At 44.3% G+C, this 20,819-nt stretch overlaps 1 protein-coding gene across 2 annotated transcripts in view; it reads left to right on the top strand.

Moving 5' to 3' along the window:
- Positions 1-20,819, top strand: part of Urb1 (URB1 ribosome biogenesis homolog) — a 63,915-nt gene that overhangs the window by 4,941 nt on the left and 38,155 nt on the right. For both annotated transcript variants that reach the window (XM_070030563.1, XM_070030564.1), the window contains 13 exons: positions 3,227-3,323; positions 5,243-5,328; positions 6,580-6,714; positions 8,199-8,323; positions 9,663-9,858; positions 11,344-11,481; positions 11,977-12,150; positions 12,838-12,967; positions 14,515-14,634; positions 16,144-16,256; positions 16,922-17,041; positions 18,291-18,407; positions 19,071-19,209. In XM_070030563.1, the coding sequence (XP_069886664.1) occupies positions 3,227-3,323; positions 5,243-5,328; positions 6,580-6,714; positions 8,199-8,323; positions 9,663-9,858; positions 11,344-11,481; positions 11,977-12,150; positions 12,838-12,967; positions 14,515-14,634; positions 16,144-16,256; positions 16,922-17,041; positions 18,291-18,407; positions 19,071-19,209 (1,690 nt within the window). The remainder of the gene's footprint in view (positions 1-3,226; positions 3,324-5,242; positions 5,329-6,579; positions 6,715-8,198; positions 8,324-9,662; positions 9,859-11,343; positions 11,482-11,976; positions 12,151-12,837; positions 12,968-14,514; positions 14,635-16,143; positions 16,257-16,921; positions 17,042-18,290; positions 18,408-19,070; positions 19,210-20,819) is intronic.

The following is a 20,819-nucleotide window of genomic DNA, read 5'->3' as shown; positions in this document are numbered from 1 at the left end:
CTTTGCTGGCAGTAAGCCTGGTAGTGATTACTGCTAGATCCCCACCCCATCCCCTCTTGTCTGTCCTGATCTCAGCCATCCCAGCTCTCTGAGTGAAATGGACTTCTCTACCCAGGCCACGCACAGACCAAACTACAGGGGAAAACCCAATTCTGGCTTCTCTTCCCCACCTCTGCTGCCCAGCTGTTCACCTCAGTTCTCGGGGAGGTTATTTTTCCCTCCCTAGGATATGAAATAAAGTCAATATCAAGTTGAAGTATTTCACTTTCTTTTGTGTTGTAGTCTTCTGTATTAACTACTTTTAAATACTTGGTTGTAGGCAGAGGTGTCTAGATGTGAGTTTCTTTACTAAAATAAGGAAATGTCAGAAATTTGAAAAATCAGATGAGCATAAGGGACCCCGTGTCCCTGGCCCAGCACTCCTATCTCCTCTGCTCCTGGACTAGAATTCAGAATCTGATTTCACCACAACTATTTTTGAATCTCATTTGAGTCTTTCAGTCTCCCCTGCCTTTTTCACGCCAGTTTGTTGTGAAGATGCTGATTGCCAACAGCAGTTTGTGTGCTTGTGGGATATATTAACCGTGGGGAGGGAATTGCTAAAGCCTCCTGAAGAAAGCAGATTATGGCTATATAGTCATCCAGCCAAAGAAAGCATTGTTAGACAACTCTGCCAAAAAGTAGGTGAAAAATATGCTTTGGTCTATTTTAGAAAATATTTTGCAGAACAAGTCATGAAGGCGCAGGACGTTTCCTTCCTAGGATGACAGCCCTCCCCGTGAGTGGGAATGTCCAGTGGCAGTGAGATGACCTTGAGGGATGTGCTGGAGGTGGCGATGGAGGCCCAGATAACTGTGTAGGAGCTTTGATAGTGGCTAGCTGTAGCATGTCTACAGAATTATCTGTCTGGCTCTGTTATAATATAAGAATCTCAGATCCATAGTTATTTGTGATGTAGAAAGCAAGAGTCAACAGGTGATAGTCAAGTTCCTTTTCATTTAGAGATTGATTGCTGGAGGACCCTCAGGAAGACATAGTCCAACTCTGTTACATATCATGATAGAAAAATTTAGAATGCTAGGCCAGTGTTGCAAGGTGCTGACTCCTAATACCATTACTTAGTCCCTCTCTCCTGCAAAAACAAAACAAAAGTGTCAAGAGCTGGGCACTGGTGGTTCACCTGATCTACTAGCTACTTGGGAGGCTGAGAATTGGGGCCAGACAGCAGAAAAGTTCACCAGACCCGTGGCTGGGCTTGTTAGCATGCTTCTGACATTCTAGCAATGATGGGAAACCTAAAGTAGATGGATCACAGTCTAGACATGCATCTTGGTGGAAAGCAGGATGGTATCTCAGAAACAACTAGTGCAAAAAGGGCTGGAGGTATGGCAAATTTTACTCTTATCAGTGTTTATATCAAACAGCATGACAAATGAACTATACTAGGATTAGGGGAAATGCATATTGTGTGTATTGGCATGACGAGGCCTCTAAATAGCTAAGGAGTCAGATTACTTTAAGCTTCCCAAGGACAGAGAAAACCCTCTCACTCTAAGATGTCAGCATCTTGAATGTCTGGGGGTTGTAGACATTTAACTGGGGAATGAGGGCTCAGGAACATGGCTGACACCTTCTAAAATGCATCTGGTTCTTTTTTTTTTTTTGGACATACAAAGCAACAAAGAAATCATCTTATAAATATGTTAAAACAATCACTTGAAAGAAAAAAAAATTGAAACATTGCATCTGGTTCTTAACTCCAACCAACCACCATTGTTCCTAAGCCCCACATGGTAAAGACACCCCAGATGGGGCCCGAGCACAGAGGGTGGTTTGAAGAGCTCAGTGTGTCTGGAACCATCAGCCTTGGCCTGAGAAGATCTCACTGAAGCTTGGGTGACAACGTGGAGATGGACTCGAGTCAGATAGATGTGCAAGGCCCTGACCCAGGTGTTGAAGAGCTGGGGCTCCACAACCTCCAAAACAAGGGGAGATTGGTTAAATACCCACAGACACAAATGCTGCCAGTGTTGTCCTTGAATCTTGAAAAAACTGCAGCACAGATCGCAAGGGAGTCTGGGAAGAATAGAAAATCTCTTCTCGTTGGACACAGAGCAGCACATTGATACAGTTAGTTCTAATTATCTAGGCCTGGTACCTACTTAGCTGTGTGACCTTGAGAGAATTTTTATAGCCTCAGGTTCCCCATTTGAAAATGAAGAGGTTAAACTTCTTCACCTCAGCTAGTTAAAAGGGAATAAATGAGCTAACAGATATTTAGGGTTGGCAGAGTGCCTGGCATGTGGGAAGGTTCAATAAGTCCTCCTGTCATCATCACCATCCTCACAAGGTATGACAGAGCTGTCTGAAAAACAGAGACAATTCCTTGATCTTTTTTCTCAGGCATTTGAGGCAATAGTCTAATATGAACTTATTTCTTAATAGTGACTTAAGGCACTGTGAAGTAACTAAGTTGGAGAAAGGTTTTCATTTTAAGTAGTGGTAGATTGTGTGTGTGCACATGCATGTATGTGTGCATGTGTGTGTATCTCTACATATATATTATATATATATATATATATATATATATATATATATATATATATATATATATTTGCACATGTGTCAGTTCTTGAACAGTTGATAAAATGCCTTCATGACTACCTACCTTGGCTTTCTTAGATGTAGAACAAGGATAATGAGACAGATTTGTCCTGACAACACGGGAGGGAACACTGGTCAGGTGACCCAAGTGACTGACCCAGAGTGTTAGTTAGCTGGCCTGCAGGATGATGTGGGCTGTGGTTCTGGAATTTCCAGACTGAGTTTGTAACATGAAACATCTGTGCTTTGGTTTCTGTTATGAGTTAATAACTTACGTGTAATATCTAATAAAAGCCAGACGTCACCCCATTGGCTCATCAGAAGCATCGCCAGTCTCTCCATTATCTCTGGATTTTCCAAAGCATGATGGATTGTTTTCACTGGCAAGTGAGAGGAAGGAGATGGATCTAGCTGGGGTGATCTCTAGAGCAGCTGTGAACTGAATAAAATGATGTGCTCCAGTCAGGGGGTTTAGCTTTCCTTAAAGAGTCAGTGCTGGTTTCAGATGTGCATTCCCTGATGCCTGGGCAGGATGGGTAGGTGGGTGGCATGTGCATGCTCCTGTCTTCCCCTTGTCTCTGGGTGAGGGGCGTGTGACATGCAGATTTCCTTTGTCCTCCAGGGAATGCATGATGTCCGGCTGGCCTACATCCAGTTTGCCCTCTCCTTCTTAATTTCGGGTGATGACAGCACCATAGGACAAGTGCTGGAACTGAAAGGTACGTGTTCCCCTTTGTCCCTTAGGGAAGCTTGTTTGCAGTTGTTCATTAAAAACAACAACAACAAAGCCTGCAGGCTTTGCAGCTGCATGTACAAAGGCACATAGGATAAGTGGAGAGCACTGCTTTGGGAGTGCTGCCCTATACCACTGGTCAGTTGAACAGAGGCATTCCTGAGAGGTCTGACAGGATTGCTGCAGGCCCAAAGAGGCCAAGGAGGTTTTATGGCTTTTGGCTCTAGAAAGCACCCAGATTCCTAGCCCTGGTTAACTGGCTTTCTTTAGTAACTGCATTGTCAAAGTTTAAAATGTTTCTGGGGCTAGTGTGTAGAGCACTTAGCATTTGTAAGACCCCAGGTTTGAGTCCCAGGACTTCTGTAAATAAAGTTGAATTTCTGTGGTCTCTTGCAGCTAGAATACAGGGGCTCAAGGGAACTCCAATTTGACCTTCTGATGACCTTGAGCAAGATGTGGGGTATAGAATTTATTAGGGCCTCTTTTGTTTTATCAAGAATCACAGTAGGATGGTAAGGGACAACACCTCACTTAGCACCAAACACTTACTCAGTAGGACCCTGGAATCGTTCACTTTCTGGGATTTGAGCTAGAAGGCTGTAGCTAGTGTGACCAGGTATGAAGCCCTTCTGTCTCCCCCAGGAAGGACACCTGGACTCCCTGCAGAACGTTTGAGTACAGTGGCAGTCAGTCAGTGCATTGCCAGCTTGATCAGTCATGTTCTTTCCCCTCCCCCACTGCGGCAGAGTGTTACAGGAGCGTCACTGTCCCTGCGGCACTGGTTCAGGATGTCCTGCCATGGCAGAACTAGGAGTTCTTTAGTTTCCATGGATCATCTTGGTCATCTAGCCTTTACCTGAGGGATGGCGGATTCCTACTTACCATGCCAGAGCCTGTCCCAGCTTTCTTAGCAAGGGTAGTTTGGCCTTAGGCAATAAAACGATTCAGATGCTTGATTTGGCAGCTCCACTTATGGCATCATTTGTTCAAAGGAACAAAAATGTGAGTAGAGGTTAGGCCAGGTTAGCTGAAAAGTGGAGCTCTCCTAGCTACCTCAGCAAGGGATGAGCTAAGCACTTGGAATGCTGGGAAAAGAGGAATGTTGTTGCTTTTTTGTGCCGGTACTGGAGCTTGAACTCAGGGCCTGGGTGCTGTCCCTTAGCTTTTTTGCTCAAGGCTAGCATCTACTGCTTGAGTCACAGTTCCACTTCAAGCTTTTTGCTGGTTAATTGGAGATAGAGTCTCCTACTCCAGCTGAATCCAGATCCTCAGGTCTCAGCCTCCTGAATAGCCAGGATTATAGGAGTGAGTCACTAGCACTCGACTTAGGGTTTACTTTGAATTTTCTCTTGATTTGCCTGTTTCTAGATTTTTCTTTTGTGGAAGTGAGGTGTGTCATTAAGCATGTATTAAATAGGTATGATTGTGATGGCTTGAGGCTTCAGACCAGTGTTTGCACAGCTTCCAGCTGTGTGGCTGGCTGTTTCCTTGGTAACGAAAAAGTATGAAGAGAAAGCAAAAAGCAAACACAAAAACCACCCACTCTGCCACCAACCAATAAGGTGATGCCCATCATTTTAGACATGTCTCTGAGCAAACATTTCCTGGAGACTTTTGCTTTGACATGTATTAGAATTCAGTTTGCTTTATTTCTTGTAAGATAATGAAAGTAATGTGGAACTAATGGCTACTGAGCCATTAGTTCTGTCATTGTTTTACCTTTAGATACCTTTTGCATTCTTTCTCACAAAACTGGTTTTTCCTACTGTGATCCTACAGCATTAAGAAAGACAAAATTTAAAAAACAAAAGTTCCATGCCTTTGTTTGCTGTGCTACTTAAGCAGAAATGTTCTCTCGTTACTCAAATATTTCTGAGATTAATGCTTTGAAACTTTTCCTTTCAGAATTTATTCCTTGCATTTTTAGCTCAGGCATAAAAGAAGATCGCATTTCTACCATCAATATTTTATTATCTACACTGAAAACAAAGGTATGTGCTTGTTGTTCAGCATTGATATGGTTTGTTTCCTGTCCCTGAATGGTTTAGAGAGTTCTCAGGATGCTGTTAGCCAGCCTGAGAAGACAGGAGCTTCTTAGGGAGAAGCTCAGTCTTGATGTGGCATAAAACCAGAGATTGAAGTGCTGAAGCCTTTTCATACCATAAGAGAAAAACTGTTGGTCAGCAATTACGTGGTAATCTACTATAATTAAATTTTGAGCTGTATGTTGCAATAAAAATTTTATTTGTGCCGGGCGCCAGTGGCTCATGCTTGTAATCCTAGCTACTCTGAAGGCTGAGATCTGAGCATCGTGGTTCAAAGCCAGCCTAGGTAGGAAAGTCCATGAGACTCTTATCTCCTACAAACTACCAGAAAACCGGAAATTTGCACTGTGGCTCAAGTTATAGAGTGCTAGCCTTGAGCTGAAGAGCTAAGGGACAGTGCCCAGGCCCAGAGTTCAAGCCCCACAACTGACCCCCCCCAAAAAAAATTTATTTGCACATCTAGCCAAGGGTCAATTTGTGTCATGTCGCATCTTAGAGAAGTTTGAAAGTTTTCTAAAAGAATCGTTGTCTTTAATTCAGAGAGCCCTCAAATGATACATTTGAAACCTCTATGACTTTCCCAAATGAAAACCCCCATGGAAGTGCCTAACAAGTTTGAAAATGCTTCCCTTTAGTATTTTTTTAAATTTAATTTTATTGTAAAGATGCTGTACAGAGGCGTTACAGTTACATGAGTAAGGCAATGACTACATTCCTTGTCGACCATTGTTCCTCCCTCCTTGGTTGTTCTCTCACTATTCCTTCCCTCCCCCACTCCTTCTCCCCCCACCCAAGTTGTGAAGTTCATTTCCAATATAGTGTCTTGTGGGTATCATTGTTGCAGTGGGTCATCTGTATCCTTATTTCAGCGTTTTGTTACACTTTCAGTATTTAAAGTAATGATTCTTAAAAATATCAAGAGACTTTTGATTGTCATCCAGTGGAGGTACAGTTGGCCACTCACAGATTCTGGGGAATTGCCAGAATAGTGCACAACCTGATTGTGAACAACAGGACAATGGCGAAATAAGTTAGGCTCCACTTGCAGTGTACAATAGAACTGAGCCCTCCACAAAGATGTTCCTATCTTTTTCTTCTTCCATTGACCACAATGCCATATTTTTTCTAATTATGTAAAAAAAAGAGCTATTTTAAAATAAAGTGATTCTTTGTGTTTTACTTGTTTATTGTCTGCAGGTAGTTCACAATAAAAACATCACAAAAACCCAGAAGGTGCGCTTCTTCACGGGGCAGCTGCTGAACCACATAGCTTTGCTCTACAGCTGGAAGGGGACTGCTGATGTCTTGCCAGACAATGCCGAGGATGGCAAGGTGCAGTCTCTCGGGCTTTCCTTGACCTTGTTGGTGTGTGATCCTCACAGAATCATCCAAACTCCTCACCGAGTTTGAAGACAAGACCTACTTGATCTGTTTCTCTGCTGGATGCAATGAATTTTTTTAAAATTTATTATTATTTTTTTATGGTCTTAGGGCTTAAACTGTGGCCCTGGGTGCTGTCCCTGAGCTTCTCATGCTTAAGGCTAGCACTCTGCCACTTGAGCTACAGCGCCACTTCGGCTTTTTTGAGTAGTTTATCAGAAATAAGGGTCTAATGGATTTTCCTGCCTGGGCTGGCTTCAAACCGTGATCTTCAGATTTCAACATCCTGAGTAGCTAGCATTACAGGCACCCAGCTGGCACCTGGCTTTTAAAATATTTTTTATACCACACTTTTAATTTTAGTCTTGAGGTTATGACAGTAAAGTTACTTTTTTTTTTTTTTTTTTTTTTTGAGAGAAAGTTGTGGTGCTATGTAGTTTCCTAAGGTTTAGGATTATCCCTCCCTCCCCCCCCCACTTTATCTTTTGATTTCCTTTTTTTTCTCTTTATTTTACTGATTTATTTATTTTCTTGGAGGGGTGCTGGACATTGAATTCAGGGCCTCTCTATTGCTAGTGAAGCACTACCACTTGGCTGTCCACCTACCCTTTCTCAGATAGAGTCTCTTTCTTTTGTCCACCACCCTTGGACCTTGATCTTTCTGTGTCTACTTCCTATGTGCCACCACCTCCCTCCCCTAGTTTTTTTGGTGAAAAAAAACTAGTCCTTCCTCTGGCCAAGTCATAATTTAACTTCCCCTGCAGGGCCTGCCTCGGACACGGGCTCCTCCAGTCCTCTCTTCTGTCTCCCACTTGGCCTCTTCCTTCCATTCTTTCTGTCTTTGGGAGTTGCAAAGCTTGTTTCTTGTACTTCAGAATCCTTATCTAGGTGACCTCATATTTCCTCCCCTACTGATGTGCATATTTGATTTTGTGATAATTCAAATGTTAAATTATTACATTATTTTTATTTTCTTTGGGGTATTCTGAATATAGACTTGGCTGTTAGAGTAGAACTCCATTTTCCTGTTAACTTTATGATGATGTACTTCTCATAAGCCTGCTATTTTACTTCCTTTTATTATGGTGGCTTGCCTGTGTCCCTATGTTTTGAACATGTTTTTGAATGCCACTTTACCAGGAAGCTTAATGCAGGCTTAATGAAAATGTTCCCAAAGGTGGAATTGTAAGTTGGAGTCATTTTCAAGCCTTTACAAACACAGGTTTAAACTTGCCCCTCTGAAGAGTCTTCTTTTATCTTGATAGATAAATGTATTTGGGGAATTTCTTTGTCTGATTTTTGGAGTGGTACCAGGTGTTTGAAGTGTTTTCTGAGTCATCACTGAGCAGGTGACAATGCCTTGTTTTTATTCTGTAGTTGTAAATTACCAGGTTTGTGTGCTTGGGAAGTCACTGAATTTTCTTGACCCCTAACAGATGTCGTCTGAGGAGGCAGGGAAGGCCATGGTGAGGGAGCTCGTTCACAACTTCCTGATGGATCTTTGCTGTTCGCGCAAGCATGGCATTAGTTTTTATGATGCATCTCTAGGTACCTTTGGCAGGTAAAGTGCAACAGGTGGACACCAGTGTGCTTGTTCCTCAAAACTCACTGTATCCCAACTGTCCAATGGGAACCAGTTAGATAATGGAATCTTGGACGTGACCTCACTCATTTTAAGGGTGTGCAGTGGGAGGTCCATAGAGTTCTATTCATTGCACAATCTTGGGAGCAAAGGCCTTAAGTCAGCAGTTTATTTATACACAGAGATAGAGAGTACTGCACTCATTCACTTAAAGGTGGTGTTGTCCACTATCTTCACTTAGCCTCACATGCCAGCGCCTCTCAGCTTGTCTTGAGATGAATGCCACTGTAAACCCCAGTTTTGCAGAAGAGGGACATGGGCATGGAGAGGTCTAGTACTTGCCTATAGTCACAATAGATCAATATTATATCCTCTTTAGTGACAGGCGGCCAATGAGGTAGGATGTCAGAATTGTGGTTTTGCATTGTGTTTCCAATTTTATAATTATTAATAGCATTTCATTAGTAAGGAAACAAAGTACAGGTCTAATTGTTTTAATTAAATTATTTATTGTGCCTGTCCTGGAGCTTGAACTCAGGGCCTAGGCTTAAAGAAAGCACTGGAACCACAGCTCTACTTTCTGGCTTTTTATTGCTTAATTGGAGATAAGTCTCCTGGACTTCCCTTCCTGAGTTGGCTTCAAATGGAGATCCTCAGATTTCAGCCTCCTGAGTAGCTTGGATTCCATCCATGGGCCACAAGCACTTGGGTAATTTGCCCATTGTTTATCTAGGCAGACCACCAGCTGGCTGGGGAATAGCATGGCTCTTTTCTTTAAAAGTCAGATTGAACTCAAAGTTGGGAAGAAAACAAAGTAGAAAAGTAGAAGCCGGGCACCAGTGGCTCATGCCTGTAATCCTAGCTACTCAGGAGGCTGAGATTTGAGGATTGCGGTTCAAAGCCAGCCCAGGCAGGAAAGTCGGTGAGATTCTTTAACTCCAATAAACCTCTAGAAAACCGGAAGTGGTGCTGTAGCTCAAGCGGTAGAGTGCTCACCTTGAGCTGAAGAGCTGAGGGACAACGCTCAGGCCCAGAGTTCAAGCTCCACAACCGACAAAAAAAAAAAGGAAAAAAAGAAAGAAAATAGAGATGGGAGCTGGACAAAGTAGACTTTTCAGCCACTCAGAAGTTGGGGAGGAAATGAAGGTACTCTGGAAGAATTCTCGAATCTATAGGCCATGCAGACACCCCAGTTGGTACCTTAGGAAGCAATTTTCTTACCTCCATGTCAGTACCATGTCCCTGAGAAAGACTGTGATGCATAGTGTGTGTTGAACTTTCCCTGCTGATCTCCCTATTTCCTGTATGTCCCCAACAGAGGTGGCAACCTGACACTCTTGCACTTCCTGTTGGGTTTGAAAAGTGCTGCGGACGATGAGCTGGTGGCTGAGCTGGTAGTAAACATCTTGAAAGTGTGCCCAGACTTGCTGAACAAGTACTTCAAGGAAGTCACATTTTCCTTTCTCCCAAGAGTGAAGTCCACTTGGCTAAATAATATCAAACTGCTAAACAAGGTAGAGATCAGAGAATTTGTTACTGAGAGGGCAAGGGAAGGGGGGAAGCCCTCCCAGGTATAATGGGGGATTTTAGAGGATATAACTTGGCTGACCTTCAGCTCAGTAACTTGTGTTTTACTGTACTGAGTTTAAATGTTTATTCCTTTTGAATCTGTCGAGCCAACTGACCATGGGCTGAAAGTAGGAAAGTATCTATAGGACAAGTACTTAACAGATTGGATTCAAGTCATTGGAACCATTTGGAAAGCCAGAGAATGTGTTTAAGTAGATGTGGATGGGCCCACTCATCTGCCAGTGCCAGTGTAGTGCATGGCCCCCATCTTTAAATGTTGGGACCAGAAAGGCTTCAGATTTCAGTAGCTTTCAGGCTTTAGAATATTTGTAGGGCATTTATTAGGTGAACATCCCTGGTCCAGAAATCTGAAATCTAAATAATACTCCAAGATAAGATATTTTTACATGTCATGTTGGTGCCCAGAAAGCTTCAGGATTTGGATTTTCAGGTTAGGGATGCATAGCTCATACTCATTATCAGTTTGTGGCAGGAATGCCTGGCTTGGTTAAGCTTTGTTCCTGTGGTTTATGACAACCCGGTGGTAAAACTCCTGCTATTGTTTTTTGTGCCCTTGTCTGCACCAGCTTTGTGTGTGTGTGTGTGTGCATGCGTGTGTGTGCGTGCGCATGCGCACACACGTGCGCTCAGGTGCTGGAGCTTGAACTCAGGCCCTTGCACTCTCACTTGGCCTTTCACTCTAGGGCTGGCTGGATATTGTTGGAGCCACACTTCCACTTCTGGCTTTTTGCCGGTTCATTGGAGAAGAGTCTCAGACTTTTCTTGCACCTCAGCCTCTGGAGTAGCTAGGATTATAGGCATGAACCACCAGTGCCTGGTTTGTACCCGCTGGTATCTATGTGTTCTCTAACGTCTGTTTGAGGGTTCCAGGTGAGATGGGCACAGCGTAGCCCTCGCATGGGGAAGATGGCCCTGTCAGCACCTGTCAGCACCTTCCTGAGTGCTGCTTGCGGCACTGCCCTCCTGGGCTGGCAAGGGAAGTGTGTGGTAGTTCTAGTCTGCTCCAGCCCTCACTTGGCATCTTACTAGCTGTGTGGCCTGAGATAAGTAGCCTCACTGAAAGCCAGTGTTGCCATCGATAAGCATTTTTTAATGTGCAGTGTTTCCACTCCATCAAATTGTGAAATATTTCCTGGAGCCTTGGATACCGCAGTGGTGGCAAGTGAGACCATTGTTGGTGTTAGCGTAGTTGTAGCTCCAAGTTTTTCAGGGGCTCTGCAGACTCCATGCCAGCCTCCACCCTGCAGGTCCCTACATGCATTGGGGTTAATCTCTCAGACCCTGTTCCTTGTGATGAGTCTGACTTCATCACTGCCATGGTTTGATTAGAACTGCATCCCAGTTGGATGCTTACAATTAGCTTCTACTTTTTTACTTCACTTCTACTTCTGTTTTTTACTTTTTCCTAGATCTATGAGGCCCAGCCAGAGATTTCCCGGGCACTTTGGACCAGAGAGTTCATCCCCTTGCCTCGGCTCCTAGCAATGGTGATGGTGACCATGGTGCCCCTGGTGTGCAACAAGATCATGTTCACTCAAGCATTAAATGTAAGGTGGTGCCTGGGTTGCCTTATTTCTAGAACTTTCTCCTGCTGAATCATCTGGCTGTGTGTTAAATTGCTCTGGGAATCGCAGCCTGGCTATATTTGACCAAAGTCTTCAGGAAGTCTTTGAGACTTGGACTGGATTTTTGTTTGAAGTAAACCATGAGTGATGTTGGATGCTAATTGTAGTAGAAGCAGGTGGGCTCTGGTGGGTTCTGGTGAATTTTTGCTGCTGTTCATGCAAACAGTCTGTGCCTGCTTAAGTGGTTGTGAGAAGCAGCAAAAGCTACTATTGGACTCCGTCTTCAGCAATCACTTTCCTGGCAGCTGCTGAGGCCAGCTACAGAGGTGGTCAGCTTCCCTCCTCACTCACACGGTGCAGAATCTAGCTGTCTCCTGTCACTTCCCTTCAGTGCTGCATGAAGGGCAGGAACTAGACCAGGACTTGGGAAATCTGTCCTCAGGTACACCTGTGGATGTCACTCTCTTTTCTTCCCAGTTGGACAGCACGTCAGTGAGACACACAGCTTTATCCCTTATTTCCGTGATTTTGAAGAGAGCCTTAAAAACAATTGAGCACTGCCTGAATAAAGACGTGTGGCAAGAATCGGGTATCTACACAGCTAGGATGATGGAAGAATTCGTGCAGCTCTTCAGAGAATCCCTGAGCAAGGTGGGCATATGTCCAGGCTTGGGATTTGCCCCACAGGCCTCACTGCCCAGCACAAGAGGGGTTCAAGCCCCTTGAATACAAAAGGTAGAAGGTGAGGGTTGAAAAGGCCAGCGGGCAGCGCTGAGGATGGTGGGTTCACACAGCAGTCATTGGGGAGATAGGAATTCAGACAACCCGCTCGCTCACTCTCTGTCCCATAGAAGCAGCAGGGTTCTGAATCTGGCTGGACCTATCATCTCCCCAGAGGTCAGTTTCTCCTTCCCCTCCCCCACCTGTCTCTACACATGCAGGCAAGAGGGTTGGGTGGCTGGCTCTGCTGAGAAAGTCCAGGCTCCCACAAAGACCCAAGCACCCAGAACTTTCAAGGAGATAAGGGGTGAGTTCCCCACAGGGAACCCTGTTTCTTCTGTCTCCCTGTCCAGTTCAGGTGCAGGTATCTTCAGAGTATATTTTTGTGATAAGCCATGTTTTTTTCACCAAATCCTTCCTTAGTGGCTAAAGTCTGTAGAAATTATACCTCAGAATAGCGCTTACAGAGGTTGTAGGTCTGCTCTTGCCCTCCCTCCTGTCTCTTACTCACTTGTATACTATACTCACATTTCCACTCCTGCTCACTTACACTCCTCCCCTTCTTGGTATCAGTTCATTTCTTCTCCTATGATTGATATTTTGTTTTTTCCCATTTAGATTTTGCCAGACTTGAACACTGTTGTATGGGTCTGGCAGTCACTTAAAAAGCAGGAGATCGTACAGGATGACAAGAAAGGGAAGAAGAGAGATGACAGGACTCCAGCGGCCCAAGAGGCTGGCCAATGTGGTGAGGGCTTTGGGGGCCTCTGCTGCTTGCTGGGGGCAGATGACAAGCATCCTGGGAGTTGTGATGGAGGATCCTCATGCAGTTCTTATTTTGGGCCCCTCACTTCCTGTATCTAGTATCCCATGTTGATCACGGAAGAGAATTACAATGGAATCATAGATTCCTTTTTTTTTTTTTTTCTGATACCAGGATTTGAACTCAAGGTTTCCTGCTTACCCAGTTGGCACTTGAGTCAAACTTCTAGCCCTGCTTTTTATCTTTTATTTATTTATTTTTGGTGCGAGTTCTGGGGCTTGAATTCAAGGCGTGGGTAATATCCTTGAGCTTTTCTATTCAAGGCTAGTGCTTTACCACTTGAGTTACAGCTCCACTTCTGGCCTTATTTTGGTAGTTAATTGGGGGTAAGAGTTTCATAGCTGGACACTGGTGGCTCATGCCTATAATCCTAGCTACTTGGGAGACTGAGATCTTAGGATCACAGATCAAAGCCAGCCTGGGCAGGAATGCCTGTGAGACTCCAATTAACCACCACTGTGGCGCAAGTGATAGAGTGCTAGCCTTGAGCTCTTTGAAGAGCTCAAGGAACAGTGCCCAAGTCGAGTTCAAGCCCCACGACCAACCCTCCTACCTCCCCCCCCCCAAAAAAAAAAAAAAGACTCTTATAAACTTTCTGCCCAGCTGCCTTCAAACCATGACCCTCAGATTTCAACCATCTGAGCAGCTAGGATTACAGGCGTGAGCCACTAGTGCCCAGCAAGCCCTGCATTTTTGCTGGCTATTTCTATACTTGCTAGCTTTGAGCCACAATCCTTCAGATCTTAGCTTCTTGTAGATTGAATATTTATATTAGAAATGTGTGCAGGCTTGTTAAAAGTTTTCTTTGAGGGCTGGGAAGGTGGCTCAGTGGTAGAGTGCTTGCCTTGCATGCCTGAGGCCCTGGGTTCGATTCCCCAGCACCACATAAGCAAAAAGAAAAAAAAGCCAGAAGTGGCACTGTGGCTCAAATGGTAGAGCGCTAGCCTTGAGCTGAAGAGCAGAGGGACAGCGCCCAGGCCCCACGACTGGACCCAAAAAAAAAAAAAAGTTTTCTTTGAAGACTTAATCCTCAGGTGCTATGTGAATAGCCAGTGGGGTTGGAGCTCTTGTTTGCTCTTCCCATAGAGGTAGTCTTGAAGGTGCCCTTTGTATTAAAATATGTTGTTGGCTTGGCTTTGTGTCCTGTATCTAGATCCTGATAATCCTGAATGTTGTCCCCAAAGGGTGGAGCCTGTGGCATTCCCACTGCCCAGATAAGGATGCCAGTAGAGAAGGGGAGCCAAAACCCACCCAAGGCCATAGCAGCAAAGCAGGGCTTAAACCCAGTCCCTTTGAGTGGTCTTAACTGTTTTACCTCCTTGATACCATAAATGAGGTTGCAGAGTATCTATCTCAAGCTTGTGTTTAGCATGAGCTGATCAGGGTGTGTCAGGTGTGGCTGAGCTGTTCCCTTGGTTAATGACAAAGGACAGGTATGTTTCCTAGTTCAGAACTGTTTTCTTTTGGTGCAGATGATGATGCAGAAACCATTCTTTTGAAAACCGTTCTCCTTCAAGTTATATGCCTGTACCAAAAGGTGGTCCCCCTGGTGGTCATGCAGTACAACTTTGACTTCAGCAAGCTCCTGAAAGGTGGGTCTCAGGGACTGCATACAACATTGCTTGGTCTGCCAGTGGGGCTGGCCGACATAGAGAACGTAGTGCAGGAACCAAAGATTGGGAGAACTAGCATGCAATTGCCAATGTGCATGATCTACCAGCCTAGTTGATTTTATTTGGACCAATATATTTTTTTAAATAGCTGAGCTTCCTTAAGTAAACATTAGGTGAATACTTAGAGTTGGGAGCATGGAGAAAGGGGAATCCAGCAGTCTGAGTTTCTACTGTGGAAGATCTACCAACCAAGGTCCTGTGATAATTAGATAATATGTTGTTCGGTTTTTCAAGGACACAGGGCTACTAAGTGTAGAGCAGAATAGAGCCCCATGGACAGGACATGCCATCTGTTTAGAAGTTCAGAGGCACTTCAAACATAGTTACCTTCTGTTTTACCTAAAGTTTAATTTACATCTCATAAAAGAAACATGCTTGTCTGGTCGTGGTTCCTTAATGTTGTTTGCCCAATAAAATTGGCTTTATATTTGGGCCCACAGAAGAAGACTATCTTGGAATTTATATAAGCTATTGAAATAATCCTTTTGGGGGCTGGAAAGGTGGCTCAGTGGTATGCCCATGCTGACCATACTACACCACACTACCTCCAACCATGGCCCTGCATGAAGGGTTCTGCTCGTAGAGTGCAGGCCTTGCTACCCAGACTCTGTAGACAGACTCTGGCCATGGAGCCTGATGCTGGGATCTTATTCACTAGCCTGGTCTCAGAAGTTCTCCTTTGCTTGGGAAGGACATAGCTATTATGTCTTAAATGGCCTCATTCTGTAAATCTCATGTGTTCCAACAGCAATACCTCCGTGCATGCATGAAGCCCTGGGTTCGATTCCTCAGCTCCACATAAGCAGAAAAAGCTGGAAATGGTGCTGTGGCTCAAGTGGTAGAGTGCTAGCCTTGAACTGAAGAGCTGAGGGACAGCGCCCAGGCCCAGAGTTCAGGCCCCACGACCGACAAAAAAATTAAATCCTTATCAAGAGCTGTTACTAGGTTTGTAATCATTTGCTGTTAGAACACATGAGATTTACAGAATGAGGCCATTTAAGACATAATAGCTATGTCCTTCCCAAGCAAAGGAGAACTTCTGAGACCAGGCTAGTGAATAAGATCCCAGCATCAGGCTCCATGGCCAGAGTCTGTCTACAGAGTCTGGGTAGCAAGGCCTGCACTCTACGAGCAGAACCCTTCATGCAGGGCCATGGTTGGAGGTAGTGTGGTGTAGTATGGTCAGCATGGGCATAGAAGGGCCATTTGAGCAAGTAGAATCTGGGCATTTTGTTGAAGGATTCAGTAGACTGGGGTGGGAGGAGTCAGGTGAGACAGGCCTCATCTACCCTAAGTGAATAAATACAGGACAAAGAACAGACTCAGTTCTTTCTTTGCCTTTCCTTTTCTGGTCCTGTAGGCCAGGGAAGCAGAGGTGAGCACCAGCCTCTGAGTGACTGTCCCTCTTTTCCTCACTTGTATCCACAGGTGTCATCTGTGAGCAGGGCCTTGGCAAGGAGGTCCCTCCCATTCTACAACACCACATGCTAAAGGTGGCCCTGGAGCTGCCTGCCAGCAAATTTTTGTGGTTAAAGGCACAGGTAGGAAACAGAGCACTCCAGTCTTCTGCCCATAGCTAACCTACTGGACTCGCTGGCTTTTGCCTCAACACTTTTTCTTAGTATTTTAAAAGGTTTGGGGAAATAAAAGATATTCCTTTCCCTCATCCTTATCCCAGAAGGACTTGAGACAGGAGTAGACAGACACCATACTGGCAGACGGCCGAGGCTGGCAACATCACTAGCAGTGTTTGGGTAACATCTTCCAGGACTCTTGGAGAACATAATGCCAACTTATAGAGGGAGCTCAGGTGCAACGGCTGTTCTCCTGGGTCTGGGGTTGCAGGTGCTGATAGCACAGTGACATGAGGAGGAAACGCCCAAGCGAATGTTGCCTTGTTTAGGTGTGCTGCTCAGTAGCTCAGCCTGTCTTTTCCAGTGACTTCAATTTGATGTGAGATTTCCATATAGAAGCAGTAGTATGGGAAGGTGTTTACCTGATGTCCATACAGGCATTGTCTCAGCAGCCGCTCTCAGTGGTGGGTAAAGTGAGCTGAGTTGTGAGGCTTGGAAGCCTGCTGCCATGCACTTGTCTATTCGCCCAGCAAGTGTGGCCTTATTCTTATTATAGCATGTATATTGACACTAAAAGTAAAATATAGCTAATCATCGCTGAAGCAATATTGAGAGGCATGTTCAACCTGTAGGAAGGCCCCGACGCAGAAATCATAGGAGGAGAGCGGTCAGTGTTTTACTTGCTGATGAAGATGTTCATGACCAGCAGCCACGTACAGCTCAAGTCACTCACCAAACTTCTGATCATGAAGGTGAGTGCTCTCCCCGTTTCTAATGCTGAAAGCACTGCATGCCTCTTCATGACAGAAGGTTGTGTTCAGGCTGTATTAGGACTGTTGTACATTTTAATTTTATTTATTTATTTGGTGGTAGTAGGTGCTTGTGCTTGCTAAGCAGGTACTCTACTTGAGCCAGGCTTCCAGTCCCTTTTTGATTTAGTTAATTTTCCAGGTGTGGTCTTACGCTATTTACCTGAGGCTCGCCTTGGGCTGTGATCAGCCCACCTTTTGTCTCCCACCTTGGACCTAGGTATGCCTGAGCCTGTAAATATATAAAATGTCTTACGGTTTGATTTGAGATGTCTTATACTCAGTTACATTCCTGAGAGGTAACGTGGTGAAGTAGTTAAAATCATGGGCTTTGAGATCTAACTTCTAGATTTGAGCTCTGGCTCTCCTCCTTCCTGGGTAGCCTTGGCAAAATACTTAACCTCTTTGAACTTAGTTTTCTCATGGTGAATGGAGATAATAAAGCCTTGGGTGACAGAGAAGATGAAACAAGATGAAGCAGCAGCTTCTGATAGCTGTAATAAACACTGAACTCCACTTCATTGGGGGAAGTGTTTTAGCTCAGCCTCTTCTCTTGCTCCAGGCTCTTAGCCTTTTCTGGAGGTTTTCAGGCTTTTTTCACCTTTCCTGTTACCCGTAGTATAGGTGTCCTCAAAGTCATCAGGGGAGAAGAGGACATAGGCCCTTCTTTTGGATACACGGGGCTCACTTTTCCAGGGCTACATCAGGCCTTGCTGTGGCCATAAGGAGTCTCATGCCTCATTTCTGCTGTGCCCCAGATATGCTTTATGCATCACAGTTACTGTTTTTAGGGTGCAAACATGAAGGGCTGATAGATAATCTTGTTGCACTTTGTCCTTATCCCCCAAGCTACTTGAAGACAGTAGCTGTCTGAGTAGGGGCTCAAGTCCTAGATATGTACCTGACTCAGATAGAAACTCAGCCCGCTAAATAGTAGCTGAATCTTTTCCTTTCTTACAAATTTGGGAAGTGGAAAAAAAAAGGAATTAAATTGTCTGTGACAGGACTGCAGTGATCTCTTTTCCTTGTGTCCTTTGACCGTGGGAATGTGATGTTGAAAGAACGTCCTACAGAGTCACCTGGACTGCCCCCTTTGCCCTTCCTGCTCCCTGGCCTCGTGTGGTCTGGTACAGTGAGAAGCCATAGAGAGCAATTCCCTTCTGACCTGTGCACCTTGTCTGTTTGCCCACAGATTCTGCGGGACACAGGTGTGTTTGAGCATACCTGGAGGGAGCTGGAGCTGTGGCTTGGGCACCTGGATAACACTGTGGAGGAGAGCCGAGAAACTGTGATCCAGTTTCTAGAACGAGTAAGCACAGGTGTCCCATGAAAGGGAATGTATGCAGGTCAATCACACTCCCTTTCTGAGTGTGGCTGAGGTATTTTTGATGTGCTAGCACCAGGAGGGCTCTTGTTCTAGCTCATGACCTGGGCCTGCTGAGGCTTAAGAATCCACTTAGCTTTAGACAGGTCTACCTTACATTCATGATGTGAAATCTCATTTGGGAATGTGTTCTTGCATGAGTGAATAAGACAATCCTAAAAGTGATGTGAAACATAGCATACTAAGAAGAGATAAGATAGCTTTGGTTTTTTTGTTTGTCTATGCCAGTACTGGAGCTTGAACTCAGGGCCTGGTACTGTCCCTTAGCTTTTTTGCTCAAGGCTGGCATTCCATTTCTGGACTTTTTTTGGGTAATTGAGATTAGAGTCTCACCAACTTTACTGCCCAGGTTGACTTTGAACCTTGATCCTTAGGTCTTAGCCTCCTGAGTATTAAGGATTACAGGTGTTAGCCAATAGTACCTAAGAAATAAGTTTTAATTGTGCAACAAACACTTTTAAAATCACTTTGCAACAAAATTATCATTCTTACTAAGGACGGTTCACATTTTAGTGATGTATTGGGGCATTATTTTTTCCTCTTCAATTTAGTTACAACCATCTAAATGTTTACTACTCACCTGTCCAGGTTTTATTGACGTTGGTAGCAAATCCCTATCCATATACAGACAGAGCATCTGACTTTGTCCAGGAAGCTAGCACGCTGCAGGCCACTGCAGGGAAGCAAGATGCAGATGACGTCAGCATTCCCATCTCCCACATTGATGGTAGGTCCTTGCCCACCTCTGCTGCTGGGTTCTAAGATTGGTCATGTGGATGCCCCATTTCTTCGTGTCAAGGCTTTGCCCACTTTGCAGGTGGATTACAGTGTACCACATTTACATAATGGAAAATGTGTGTAGCACTTACTGCGGTTTTTTAATTAGTTTATATTTGTATTGAAGTGTGGATGTCATTGTTACATGTCCACATGTGTTAGTGCTATATTCCACTCAATCTCATCCCCCTCTGTTATATTCTCTGTCCATCTGATTCCCCCAAACTAGCATTTCCCAATGGTTTTGTTTTATTTTTATGATTGCAAAAGATCTATTTGGACAGTATTCAACCTCCTTTATCTTGTGCCAACATAACCCCCTCCACTAGTCTCCACCTACCTACAGAGATTATTTCTCCCCATCTCACTCCACTATTGATCAGCAGCTTTCCCTGAGTTTCTATTTTTTTTTTTTTTTTTTTGGTCCGGTTGTGGGGCCTGAACTCTGGGCCTGAGCACTGTTCCTCAGCTCTTCAGCTCAAGGCTAGCACTCTACCACTTGAGCCACAGCTCCACTTCCAGCTTTTTTCTTTTTGCTTATGTGGTGTTGAGGATCGAATCCAGGGCCTCAGGCATGCAAGGCAAGCGCTCTACCACTGAGCCACTTCCCAGCCCCCTTTCCCTGAGTTTCTGAGTGCTGCTCTCATATATACTTGTGATGTGTTAGAAAATTATTCACTCTCTTTTCCCATTTTCTCTCCTCCTCCTTAGTAGTCTCTTAGCTTGCTTGCTTACTTAGTCATTCATTTTTGTCGGTTGTGGGGTTTGAACTCAGGGCCTGGACACTGTCGCTGAGCTTTTTCTCTCAAGGCTAGCATTCTACCACTTTGAGTCACAGTGCTACTTCCAGTTTTCTGGTGGTTAGTTGGAGATAAGAGTCTCATGGATTTTCCTGCCCAGGCTGGCTTTGAACAATGATCCTCAGATCTCAGCCTCCTGAGTAGTTAGGATTATAGGTGTGAGTCATTCTGTACCCAGCTTATTTTTTATTTGTGAGGCATATACTGTGTACCAGGTCCTGTCTTAGACGGTTCACAAATCTTTTTTTTTTTTTCCCACAAATTTTTTTTTTTTATTTTATGAGTGGAAGAACTTTATTTTATTTCTCATGAAAAAGCAAAACATTTCTACTTTTCCTAGCTTATTTTAATGAATGTAAATTATTTACAACATTACTGGGTTTTATTGACTCATCATGTACGAATATCTTTTTTTATTTTTTTATTTTTATTTTTATTTTTTGTGAACATACTGTACAGAGGGGTTACAATTACATGGGCAAGATAATGAGTACATTTCTTATCAAGCATTGCAGCCTCCTCCTTTGTTTACCCTTCACATCCCTTCCCAGCCTCCCCCCCTTCCCACAAATCTTAACACATGCAAACATCACAAGCATAAGGGAAAAAGATCTCATTGTCTTCCTTTACATAGCTAAGGCACAAAACAGGTTAGTTTACTCAATTTGACAAAGCTACTACATTGTAATCATCGGGATTATTACTGTTACATTATTTGCCTGTGCTGGGATTTGAATTCAGAGCCTCACACTTGCTCACA

Source organism: Dipodomys merriami, unplaced genomic scaffold, assembly GCF_024711535.1.
Source record: "Dipodomys merriami isolate MVZ:Mamm:240054 unplaced genomic scaffold, mDipMer1.0.p SCAF_2, whole genome shotgun sequence".
NCBI classification, from domain to species: domain Eukaryota; kingdom Metazoa; phylum Chordata; class Mammalia; order Rodentia; family Heteromyidae; genus Dipodomys; species Dipodomys merriami.
Note: the sequence above shows the minus strand (reverse complement) of the source record. Positions and strands in the feature narration are given on the sequence as shown.